Here is a 13,432-nt window from a genome sequence, read left to right as displayed (position 1 = left end):
CTCAAGTCATCCTAGGTGTATATGACTTTCTTCTTTCAGACGAGCTGGATTCAAGTGATTATTACATTTTGAATATGGATATTTTTCTTACAAAAACGCATCTATTCGCTACAGAAGGCCTTTGTTCACCCCCCGGAGCCGTGTGAGACACTTTTTTTTATGGATGGGCGATTTTTATTGAACTTTTGGACTGAAGCAATGCAACACCCGCTGAGTGGCATTAAACAGCTTAAAAGATCAAAGACAATTTTTAATATAGCTCCGACTGGATTCGTCTAAAAGAAGAAAGTCATATACACTTAGGATGCCTCGGGGGTGAGTAAAACGCAGCCTAATTTCATTTTTGGGTGAACTAACCCTTTAACATCTCTTTGTTTTCTTTGAAAGTCTTGGAAAATCTGGATATATGAGAATTTTAAAACTGATTTAAATTCAGTCATGTAAATTAATAAAATCTTAAAACGCCTTGGATATTTTTTTATAAATAATATACATTGTGCACATCTGCCAAGCTCTAAAATATTTGATCAGGTAGAAATTGTGAGTAAAAATATTTGTAAAAATCCTTATCCAGGAAATCGCAAACGACTGGAAGAGTCATGAAAAAGCATTGTTTAAAAAGAGTGAAAAACCTGAAAGTTATTTTCTTCTGTACAGAAACTAGGAGCCCTTGAATAATGTTGTGGGCAATGGGGGGCCTTGGAGTCAGATTGAGAACCACTGGCATATACCAGTATTTGTAAAGAAAAGACCGCAAATGAAGATGATTCATTATTGTGACAAATGAGTAAACATAGACCACAAAAGTTTAGAAGTCAGTGTATTGTTTGCATATTGTCTGCATTCTGTTTTGAAAACATGGTTATATTTCAAGCTTAAATTACTTCTTAAATTACTACTGCTACTGCACACTTAATTGACAGTCTTAACTTAATTGAATTTAATAATGCATTTAGTCCTCAGATATTTTGAAAATGTTTAATCAGTAAAATATCTATTTTAAGAAATTAATGGTGGAATTTAGTGTGACAACACATTTTGGCTGTTTGTAGGTGATGAGGTGCTTCAGTGGAATGGTAAATCATTACCAGGATTAACCAAGAAAGAAGTTTACAATATCATCTTGAATTCCCAAACAGAACCACAAGTTGAATTAGTAGTATCAAGGCCAATAGGGTAAGTCGTCCATCACACACCTTAATGGGTATCTGACTAACGGCAAAGCACTCAAACTATTTTTAAAGGGGTTATTAAATGCATTTTGTAAGTTATTTTATAAAGTTTCTTGCGGTGCGCTTATAATCTTAGTATGGTTTTGTCATCAAAAACAATCGTAATTTAGATACAATTGGTTACTTCTATTTTTATATTCTGTTTCTTGAGGTTAGTTTATAAAGTTTGCAAAGCTTTTTGCATCAAAAAGGTCTTTCTTTACCTAACAGCAGTATCATGATGTGACATCACGATTGTCCCGATTTCAAACCCTGCTGTTTTAGAGGGGTAAAAAAAAATCATATTTTAAAATGGGGAATTAGTTTTGAAAATTGAATTTGTTTTATTGTAAAGTAACCTCTTATATGTCCAAATATCAAGAACATTTTGATTCTCCATTTCATGACCCCTTTAAGAATTTATTCTAGTTGGGCCAATTATTAAAGGGTTAGTTCACCCAAAAATGAAAATTCTGTCATTAATTACTCACCCTCATGTCGTTTCAAACCCATAAGACCTTCGTTCATCTTCGGAACACAAATGAAGATATTTTTGATGGAATCTGAGAGCTGTCTGACCCTGCATAGACAGCAACACAACTGAAATGTTGTTGAAAAGTCCAGAGACGTAGCAAGGAGATCTGTAAAATAATCCATGTGACATCAGTGGTTCATCTGCAATTATACGAAGCTACGAGGTTCAGGGTCAGACAGCTCTGCAGATTCCATCAAAAATATCTTAATTTGTGTTTCGAAGATGAACGAAGGTCTTACGGGTTTGAAACGACATGAGGGTGAGTAATTAATGACTGAATTTTTTTTTTTGGGTGAACTAACCCTTTAAACGAGTGTTTGGAGTGGAGTTGAATAGCTGTGCAATAGATGTTTAACTTTGTCTGTATTGTGTTTTCACTGTAAGCCATTATACTCATTGCTCTGTCCTCCCACCTCTTTAAAAAGTTTCATTCATTGATTTTTCTCCAAACACTTGCAAAGTGTGTATAAATCTTAGCTGCAAGTAAAACACAGTCTAGGAGATGATGTGATTTTTTTTGGACCTCATCTCTGAATTCTCTCATCATTTTGATGTCTCATGTCCCTAAAGCCCTTATAAAGAGCTTGTGATGCACACCTTAATTCTGTAACCTCTGGCTGATGATGTTTGTATACAGTGTATACAGAATATTTGGACACCTAAATTGCACTTAAAATGTTTGCTAAACAAATGATGCTGGAGCTTTTCTGAAAACAAACTCGTCAAAAATATATTTTGAGCAATTTATCTAACATTTTATCATTTAGTACCTAACAAACTTCAAATGCATGTTTGTGCTATATTTCATCAAAATAAATGACACTATATATGATATTTTGTTATATAATACAAAAATATTCAAACATTAAATGTGGCTTAAATGCCTAAATACACTACCATTCAAAAGTTTAGAGTCAGTTAAAAAAAAATTTTTTTGAAAAAGAAATTAATACTTTTATTCAGCAAGGATACATTAAATTGATCAAAAGTGGATATAACGCGTTTAGTTTACACTCGAAGTAGATTGGTCTCTCTAAGCGAGATCCCAATTTCGTCGGTCATCCGACGTGACGTCTCCGTTCCCTCCTTCAGGGAACGAGGGTTACCATACGTAACCGAGACGGTAAAATATTACAAATTCTACTAAATACTAATACTATTTCAAATAAATGCTGTTCTTTTGAACTTTATATTCTTCAAAGAATCCTGAAAAAAAGTGCATAATGGTTCCCACAGAAAATATTAAGCAGCAGATCTGTTTTCAACATGAATAATACTACGAAATATTTCTTGAGCACTAAATCAGTATTACAATGATTTCTGCAGAATAATGTGACACTGATAACTGGAGTAATAGCTGCTGAAAATGTAACTTTTCCATCAAAGGAATAAATTACCTTTTAAAACATGTAAAAATAGAAACAGTTATTTTCAAATATATAATATTTATGATATGTGACCCTGCCTGTGAAAACCCAGCTAAAGTCATTTTTTTTCCTGATTTACTGTTTTCTACATAAAATCATCCTTCATAAAGATGTAAAACATTCTGTGAAAATATAACCTTTATATCTTTAATATTGACGGAGTAAGGCCATGTCAAAGATTGAAACATAGTGAAATTAATGGTTGAAATCAAACTTTGATGCTTGTTATCTCATAATTAGATTTTGAGACTTTAGCCTGGATTTCACAGACAGGGTCACATATCATTACTTTTTACTGTATTTTATGTAAATAAATGCAGCCTTAATGAGCATAAGAGACTTCTTTTATAAACATCTTACGACCCAGACTTTTGAATAGTAATGTATGGATTTGTGATCGTTTTGTTTCAGTGATACACCACGAATACCAGAAACATCACACCCTCCGTTAGAATCTAGTATGTACTGAATCAAATGAATCATGAATCAAATGTGAACTCTTAAATACTTTTTTTTTATATGCAAACATTACTCTGATGTTTTCAACACTTGTTTGTTCTTGTCCCTCTGCAGCAGGTTCAAGTTCCTTCGAATCACAGAAGATGGAAAGACCCTCTATATCTGTCTTGTCCCCTTCCAGCCCAAGTGGTCTTAGAGATGCCCCTCAGCTACTGCCTGGACAGCTGTCGGTCAGTACATACCGAAGTATGTACATTCACAATGTTGTGCTTAGAGTCTTTGTTTATTAGCTGTTTATGTATTTATGTCTTGCAGGTGAAAATGTGGAACGATAAGGTCGACCATCAGCTGATAGTGAACGTATTGCAGGCTATAGACCTGCCACCCAGATCGGGTGGACGACCCAGAAACCCCTATGTCAAAATGTACTTCCTGCCTGATAGAAGGTATGTTAGATTTTTCCTGTGGTGTCAGTTTTAGTGTCAAGAAATTCAGTATTGTCAGACATTTTTTTATTGTGACAAACCTATACACTACCGTTCAAAAGTTTGTGATCAGTAAGATTTTTTAAAAGAAATTAATGCTTTTATTCAGCAAGGATTAAATTGATTTAAATTGCATTAAATTGATCAAATAAATGCTGTTCTTTTGAACTTTCTATTCATCAAAAAAATCCTGAAAAAATGTATCACAGTTTCGAAGCTGCACAAGTGCTTACTTTAATAATATAATAAGAAGTGTTTCTTGAGCATAAAATCAGAGTGTAGAATGATTTATTAAGGATCATGTGACACTGGAGTAAGGACTACTGAAAATTCAGCTTCACCATCATATGTGAAAAAAAAATCACATTTTAAAATGTTTAAATAGCAAGATATATTTTTAGCAATTTATATTTTGCATTGCAATAATATTTCAGTATATTACTGTTTTTACTGTGTATCTGATCAAATAAATGCTTCATTGGTGAGACTTCTTTAAAAATATATACACAGTATATATTTAAAAAAATCTTTTTAAAGAAAACCATTTTAAAAAATCTTACTGACCTGCAACTTTTGAACGATAGTGTAGATCAAACAAATTTTCCAATAAATGTATGATTTTTTTTTGTTTCTGATCATTGCTTATATGTGCATCAAGTTTTAATGTTCTCGTTGTAATGTTTTATGTGTATATTTGTTTTACTTTAGTGATAAGAGCAAGAGAAGGACGAAGACAGTGAAGAAAAGTCTGGAGCCCAAGTGGAACCAGACATTTGTGTACTCTCATGTCCATCGCCGGGATTTCAGAGAACACATGCTGGAGATTACTGTGTGGGACCAACCCAGAATACAAGATGAGGAGAGTGACTTTCTGGGAGAAGTATGAAGCATATGTAAACTTTGTCCATTTATTCACAACATGAATTGCTCTGTGAAAACATTCGTACAGTATCACACCTGATTGTCTGCGGTTTCTCCTGTCTTTAAACCTAGATCCTAATCGAGCTGGAGACTGCCCTGTTGGATGATAAGCCTCACTGGTACAAGCTGCAGACACATGACGTCTCTTCCATCCCACTGCCACACCCGTCGCCATACCTGCCCCGCAGACACGGACACACTGAAACACCCACCAAAAAGCTGCAGCGTAAGTGGAAGGCCTCACTGGTGGGGATGTGATCTGAAAAGGTTGAACACACAGAATCACTTTGTGTTTAAGTGCATTTTCTCTCATAGGGAGGAATTTAGTAAGAATGATTTTAATTTCATCTGTCAATCCTGCTGTTTATTTGCAAGCGCTGCGAGCTATCAGCACCTGATAACTGGATATGTGTCCAATTATAACACTCGTCTACGGTGGCCGAGAGAGCTCAGCACGCTGCAAATGAAAAAAAAACACATGCAAATAGAAAAAACACCAGCAATTTAAGAAAGCATCTTCATCAGTTTGACAACACATGCGCTGCAAATACTCACAACACGATCAAATAAAGAAACTCACTGCAAAAACTTGCAACACAATCAAATACAGAAACGAGCAGCAAATACAGAAACGTGCAGCAAATATGCACAGACCACATCGGAAAAGTATAAGGGAACCACAACAAGTGACGAACCTGGCTGGGACACTCTTCAGTGTCTACTCTGAAAGGTGAGATTTTTATTTGTTTTAACATCCTGATTATATGATACCCTAGGATCTATATTATTAGCCTAAATAAGCTGAAGAAATATACAATTAGCCTACTGTAACTGTGAAACGTTATGTAAGCTAGCTAACTTACTTTTACAACTTCCCTTACGAATGGTTTTACTATTTAAAAAAACATGGTTTCTATAGTTAAACCATGGTAATCACAAATTACACTAACCACAGTTTAACCATGGTATTTGTGTTGTTACACAAATGTAATGGTAAAATTGTAAATGCCAAAAACATCATTACTACACTTTTACTATAATAAAACCATGGTTAATTTTCGTAAGGGTTGTTGGGGTCCCCTTGAAACATTTACGTTGTGGTCTGTGCCATTTGCATCGCTTTTCTGTATTTGGTTTGTGTTGTGAGTCTTTGCAGCGTATGTGTTGTCAAACCGATGAAGATGTTTTTTTTAATTTGCTGATGTTTTTTCTATTTGCATGTGTTTTTTTCATTCGCAGCGCGCTGAGCTCTCTCGACCACCATACTCTTCCATCACCCCTTGATCATAATTTGATAAATTACGGCCACCGTGATCAAATAGGAAATGTACACTCATTTTTGTACCATCAATTGTTCATGGGCGGTAATAGTTAATTAGCCTCATCTGCATAGAAAGTAGGTGGCTAAATTTAAATATGCATAGTGCAGCACTGTATAAGCTATATACAGTATTATTCAAAAATTTGGGGTGTTTTTGAAAGAAATCTTTTATGCCCACAAAGGCTGCATTTTTCTTATCAAAAATAAAGTAAAAAAAAGTAATATTGTGCAATATTATTACAATTTAAAATTGCTATTTTCAATTTTAATGTATTTTAAAATGTAGTTTATTTAAGTGTTGGCAAAGCTGAATTTTCAGCAGTCAGTACTCCAGTCTCCACTCTCCAGGGCCATATGATCCTTCAGAAATCATTCTAATATACAGATTTGGTGCTCAAGAAACATTTCTTATTATTATCAAAGTTAAAAACAATGTTGAAATTTTGTGGAAACCTGGATACATTTTTTAGGATTCTTTGATGAATAGAAAAATGCTTGATAAATAAAAGTATTCATTAAGAAAAAAAAAAATCTTACTGATCCCAAACGTTTGAACAGTAGTGTACATTTTGCTTAAATGTGAGCGGTATATGAATAAGATGCAGAGTTTTGCATTGAAATGCTGCTCAGTTGTGTGGCACAATCGTTTAGTGAATTCGCCCCCTCAGTGTTTCACAAGATTTACCATAAGCTGAAGAGGACGTGGGCAGTTCGATTAAAATTTTGCCTTCACTTTCTAAAATGTAAAATCAAGTCAGACAAATGATCATAATTTCACAATTACTGAACTATATATAAGTAGGTGAAAGACAATCATCAAACATTAGTTAAACATCAACATATCTTTTAGGTCAAGGTCCTGAAATTCATCCAGTATCAATATTTTTGCCATTGTCTCGAGTTTTTCATGTCTGTACGTTCATGAGGAGGTATGTTTTTGAACCGTGCTGCCTGTGAGTTAGTGTGTAGGAGTGTGGCCCATGGGTACAGTGTGTCCACAAGACATATTTTAGTATGCTAGGTTATTTCTGTATACCTTTGCTTGCCTAACTATGGATTATTCCAACAGTGCTTTGTGTGCATTTGTTTGCGTCTGTATCTCCGCGTCTGTCTGTACATCTATCCCTGTGTGTATATCTGTCTGTGCAGGCTCGCAGCGTATTACAGAAACTGATTATGATGATGGTATTGGCATAGTCGCCACAGGTGGGTGGGAGGGGCCAAGGCAATGCCAACCTTGGCACTTCTCTGTACTTTGTGCATTAGAGTACCCCAAAAGAGAGAAGCAACCAATGGCAGGCCTTCCCTTCCTTTGGAAGTCACCGCTGTTGTGCTGGAGACAATTCACCGATCACCATCATTACACAGCTGGCATGTTTCATTCATCCCATACTAATAAACTAACTATTCTGGTACTATTAAGTGCATAAAATGAATATGAAGTGGTGCTTCTTCTATTTGGGGGAGACACTAACTATCTAAATTGTGTTCTGTCTCCAGTGCTTTTCTCTGTAGTATAGTTAGTAGTTTAGACTTGCAGCATTATGCACTCTATCACATATGCATGATCACAGTGGGAAAATGAGGAAAACGAATTAGTAAACAGGAGGACTGCTTCCTCTCGGTGGTGCTACACATTTTAATTTGCCTCTGCATGTTAGAAGTTAGAAAATGACACGTCTTTGTGGTACAATGCCTTTGTGACATACCTTGACTTCATTCTCCAAACCACATAAGCATACTGTGATTGTAAAAATAGTGGATATGGTCTTATAGGGCAGTGTTTTTTTTTCTTCTCATGGCCACCTTTGAATTTTTTAAAATGTTACATTTACAGTTTTTTTAATTATTCATTTTGATTTAAAAAAAATCTAAATATTATTAGTATGATTTTAGCAGTGAAGTTATATTCTGTCGTTTTATTGGAAAAACTGGTGTGAAAAACTATTTCTGTTGAAAAAAGAAAAAAAACTCCATATATTCTTTCAGTTTTCATTGCTTTGCTATTTAATGAGGAAGTACATTTTTTTTAAAATATTGAATAAATTTTTTGTCACTAAGCCAATATTGGTCTGTTATGTTCCGCTTTGTTGTAAAAAATACCTAAAAAATGTCATTGTATAATTTTTTTTTTAAGTAACCAAAAATAGAAAAATAAATAAATATATTTTTAATTTTCGATTTGACTAGTAGTGTGTGTACATATATATCTGTAGGACTCAAATGGAGATTCCCACTGTTAAAAGCACACATCGTTCAAAAATAGATATAAGGAGAATGAACAAGGTATTTTAATTGTCTGGCATGTTTTGTTAAAAATGGTCTAACACATTATGTCAATTCTTTTATTTTTTGGATGGGTTCTAACGTGGGGAATGTGATTTGCCAAGACCAATGACTGCAAAAAGCAAAATCAGAATTTTCCAGACAGGCTTTTCTAAAAAAAATTTTTACTTTTTTTTTTTGTCTTTGTGTCATCACAGCTACAGAAAACCGATCAAGAGAAAGAGAAAGAGAACGGGACCGAGACAGAGACAGAGGCCGAGACCGGGCGACAACATTAGAGGTTCCAGATCAGCAGAGGCCAACTCCGTATCGCTCACGGTCCGTGTCCCCACACAGAGATGAAGAGAGCAGGGGACGGTCCCGCCCAGCCAACGTCCCTGCACAGAGGTACACTCTTAAAAATAAAGGTGCTTCACGATGCCATAGAAGAACCTTTTTGTCTAAATGGTTCCATAAAGAACCTTTAACATCTGAAGAACCTTTCTGTTTCACAAAAGGTTCTTTGTGGCGAAAGAAGGTTCTTCAGATTATAAAAAGTTAAGAAAGAAATGGTTCTTTAAAGAACCTTTGACTGAATGGTTCTTTTTGGAACCAAAAATGGTTCTTCTATGGCATCGCTGTGAAGAACCTTTTGAAGCACCTTTATTTTTTAAGAGTGTATGTCCCTAGCTATTTTTAGGATTTATCATTTATCAAATAATTGTAACCTGCGTTAAACCCTGTTTTCTCTCTTAGGAGTCTGGATGAGGTCCAGCACAGCCGGCGATCCCGTTCCCCAACACGCAACCACGACCGTGCCCGTGTGCAAGAGAGAGAATACGTAGATGACAGGTAAATAGAAATTTGTGGGCCCAAGCAAGTGTGAACAAGTGTGCCTTAGTGTGTGCTAAAAGAATAATCACTTCCATGTGCCTTCATTTTCTTCCATAAAAGTACTGTTTCTGGAATGCCTTTAAAATGAGTTTTTGGAAAGAGAAATTACGTTTTCGAGACTTACTAACCTACAAAGGCCTTACACCATTTTCAGAAGGTGGGTTAGAGCCAAACCACCAGTGATTCATGGAAGGTTTGTTTTTGAAAGGATTGAGCATCACTGAAGGGTTTGAATGGACAGAGATGATCGTACAGGAAGACACGTCTTTTTAACCTTTGTGTATTGTTCTGGCTTTAAAGGTTGTTACCCTTCCTCTTCTAACTCACTTACTGGTGCGCATTCTTTCTTTTATGTTTGCTTGTTTTTTGTTTTGTTTTGTTAATTTTCTTATGTGTCCTCCATCTCCATGGTAATTGCAGTGAGGTCATCTTGATACACAGATCAGTGCGGGGTAGAAGCGCAGAGTGTCTGCACACCCAAAGGTAAAGAAAAGGCCAGAATTGAACCACCAGTCTGTGAATTATACCATTGTTATATTCAGATTACTGTGTAAATCAATGTAATAATAATCTTGGTCTCATAAGCACTGGTAATATCATTTTCGTTTTGAAAAGACTCCTTGTATCTGTATCGTTCGCATAGCCTGAAGTTTATTCCATTTAATTAAAACAGCGTTGAGTGTTGATGCCAGTTTCTCTCCCCAAACACTTCTTGTCAAGCTCTTCGCCTCTCCACTCTAATATTTCAGAGCAGCTCGTTGACAAGAAACATTACAAGCGGAACTTTCTTCTAGCTTTTGGCGTATAGCCTAAAAGACATACGTCGTCATGACAACCGCTTGCTTTCTCAAAATAACAATCTCATTCTGCTCAAGTGTCATTTTGACATGTTTATTTTTATACCGTTCGTTACTGACCTCGATTAAATTACGAGCGTGTTTGACAGGAAAAAAAAGATGATCTAGAATGAGGGAGTTGCCTCTGGACTGTTCTTTGCATGTTTGCATGAGTGACCTTTGACATTCCTTTGCTGTTTGAGTGGACTAACCACAGCTGTGATTTTGATACATCTTTTGTTTCCATTTTGCATGCTTGCATGTTAATGTAATGTTGGCAGGAGTTCATCTAAGCACAGTAGCACTTTGCCTCCCAAAATGCCTTTATTAGTCAATGGAATTCATAAGGATATTTACAGGTAAGGCGGCCAAAAATGAACACTTAAGCCATGGCATCCTTTCTGACTAATGAGGATTTTATAGCATCTGTGACGCTCAAACTCACTCAGATCTCCAGAGCACTTTTATTATGGATTAGCTAATGCAATATACAGTATGCTGGTGAATATATATATTTTTATCATTGTCAAAGTCTGACACAGTATTTACTCATTCATATTTCAAAGACAGTAGAAGTACTTATGAAATTGCATATAATGTATTTCAGTCTTATTTAAGTGGGTTAAATAAGCACTCTAAAGTTTGGCTAATTGCATGTAATATAAATTTAAACCGTAACTCAATAACATAATTTTCATTGAATTGCAATTAACATGCAATTAAGTGTATGAAAACACATTCAGTTCACACTTAAGTATATTCTTTTTAAAGAAAATTATTTCTGGCACAAGTGCTCTTTTTATAAATATGCTAAAGTGTACTTTTTCACAAGGGTCCATAAAAACACATAGTATAGTATTGTAGTCATTCAGCTGGAAATTGAAATAAAGACAATCCTATGGGAATCTGCCACTGTTAGGTGTTAAGATGGTAAGTAAATGTGAGTGCTGTGTGAATGTGAATCTGACTGTGGTGCTCTGGTTTCTGTGGATGTTTATAGTAGCACCTGTAATTTAAAAGATATAATTTATTTGAAGAGTTAGACAGTAAATCACTGGTAGCTATAAACATCTTTTGCCATGTCCTAACCAGGCGCAATGGGACGTGTTTCCAGCAACAAGCTATTTGTCTGTCCAAACCAAGTAGGTCCATAATTCCTGGAGAAAACTATCCTTTAGCATTCCCTTTCCCAAGGTTGGACCACAGTGTTAAACATCCAACAAGTCTCCACAGAAAGCATGGTCATGTGATTAAATTTTATAATGTGTTTTTTTTTGTCTTTCAGTATGTTTTCTATTTCTGTAACTTGTGTTTACTTTTGTTTACACTTGTTTGGCCTTGGTTTGTGTTCAGCTCAACACTTCCTGCATGCCTTAAGTCAAAGTCACGGCTGTCTGTAGTCACTGGCACTCAACGTACAGTCACACGCCGAGTTCTTAGGTTCACAGACAAGATCACCATTAGGTAAGGGGTCGAACATGTAAACCCTAAACCCATATATATACATATAAACATCCAGCAGCTCCTCGTTCAGAACATTAGCAGAAAATTCAACCATTATCTCGCTCACCATTTTAGCAGCTCTTACAGGTTTGCTTTTTATTTTATTTTGGACCTAACTTTTTTGTTCTTTGTCATCTTCCTTTCCTCCTTTTTCCTTCTTCTTTCTCCATTGGATGGCATGTTGTGACCCTAGTGATCTACAGCCCTCGCTTGACAGGGTTAGAAGTGCTAGTACCAACTGTCTGAGACCAGGTTCTAATTCCAATTCACCTGAACGAGACAGGTACACTCTTTATTTTGAATTGGATTATTTCAGTTTTGTTGAATTTGCCATTAATATCATTCACATACATTAAAGGACACTCTTAGAATGTTCCTTTGTGATGCCCTTTGAACACAACAATCACTGGGTCTTATTTACTATTGTGTATACACATACACAACACACATACACAATATATTTTGCTTAAAACCAGTGTGCAAACACAGAAATCTGAATTTTTTTTAATCTAGGATAAAATTTGAGATCAAACTAAAACACACATACAAATCCTTGTTGCATTAAAACATGAAATTTGCTAATTTTATTGTTTATATAAATTATACATTTAAAAAGTTTGGGGTTGTTAGGGTTTATTATGTTTTTGAAAGAAGTCTCTTAAGCTCACAAAAGCTGCATTTATTTGATTAAAAATACAACAGATGCAGTAATATTGTGAAATAATATAACTGTTTTCTAAAATGTAATTTATTCCTATGATGGCAAAGCTGAATTTTCAGCAGTCGTTAGTCGTTACTCAAGTCTTGGAGTAATGTTGGAAACAGTTGAGCTGCTTAATATTTTTGTGGAAACTGTGATGGTTTTTTTTTCAGGATTCTTTGATTATTTAATTATTCTTATTATTCAAATTATGCTAATGCTAAATGCTAGCATATTCTCCCTCGTTTAGAATAATCTAGACTCGGAATAATTTTTTTGTAAATATGTCAAATTTACCATGAGAACTTTTTTCTGAGCACATACTGTCAAATTAGAACACTTACTGTATATGCAATTATTAGTGAATAAAACCCAGTGTGTCTATGTTAATGTTAATGTCAAAGTAACATACCACCATTGGGTCACCCACTTTGCACTGCTCTGTTAGCGTCCAATGACTCTTATGGCCTGATAGCTCTGTTTTGCGTTTTTGGGAGCATTAATCCAACCACTGTAGGTGGAGAATTGTCAAAAATGAGTCCCCTGAATCTGTGCATCTTCTTGTATGTTTGAGATGATCATTGCCACAGTCTCTATATTGACCTCCCGTGTTTCTTCCATCTCCACTTTGAACTCTTTGGGTGTTTGTGGATCATACACGCACACACTCACGCAGGAGCCCCCAGTCTCTGCCCCGTACCAGACCCACGAGCCCCAGGATCCTAATTCAGCATGCCTCCCCAGAAGACGACAGGTATCCCTCCTGTCCTCCAGTCCTTTTGCTAAACCTCTCTGCTCTTCTAACCTGTCCGTCCCCCCTCTGCCATGGGACTAGATAGTGGATGTAGCTAACCCTCCCAGCCTTCTGTAGCTTC

General features: G+C 35.6%; 1 protein-coding gene across 4 annotated transcripts in view; it reads left to right on the top strand.

Moving 5' to 3' along the window:
• Nucleotides 1-13,432, top strand: part of LOC107716318 (regulating synaptic membrane exocytosis protein 1-like) — a 79,702-nt gene that overhangs the window by 52,927 nt on the left and 13,343 nt on the right. For all 4 annotated transcript variants that reach the window (XM_016522695.1, XM_016522694.1, XM_016522696.1 and 1 more), the window contains 8 exons: nucleotides 1,053-1,176; nucleotides 3,585-3,631; nucleotides 3,747-3,862; nucleotides 3,948-4,078; nucleotides 4,826-4,997; nucleotides 5,111-5,264; nucleotides 8,843-9,032; nucleotides 9,381-9,476. In XM_016522695.1, the coding sequence (XP_016378181.1) occupies nucleotides 1,053-1,176; nucleotides 3,585-3,631; nucleotides 3,747-3,862; nucleotides 3,948-4,078; nucleotides 4,826-4,997; nucleotides 5,111-5,264; nucleotides 8,843-9,032; nucleotides 9,381-9,476 (1,030 nt within the window). The remainder of the gene's footprint in view (nucleotides 1-1,052; nucleotides 1,177-3,584; nucleotides 3,632-3,746; nucleotides 3,863-3,947; nucleotides 4,079-4,825; nucleotides 4,998-5,110; nucleotides 5,265-8,842; nucleotides 9,033-9,380; nucleotides 9,477-13,432) is intronic.

Source organism: Sinocyclocheilus rhinocerous, unplaced genomic scaffold (assembly GCF_001515625.1).
Source record: "Sinocyclocheilus rhinocerous isolate Xijiao unplaced genomic scaffold, SAMN03320098_v1.1 scaffold869, whole genome shotgun sequence".
In the NCBI taxonomy this organism is placed as follows: domain Eukaryota; kingdom Metazoa; phylum Chordata; class Actinopteri; order Cypriniformes; family Cyprinidae; genus Sinocyclocheilus; species Sinocyclocheilus rhinocerous.
This window is presented reverse-complemented; position numbering and strand designations above follow the sequence as displayed.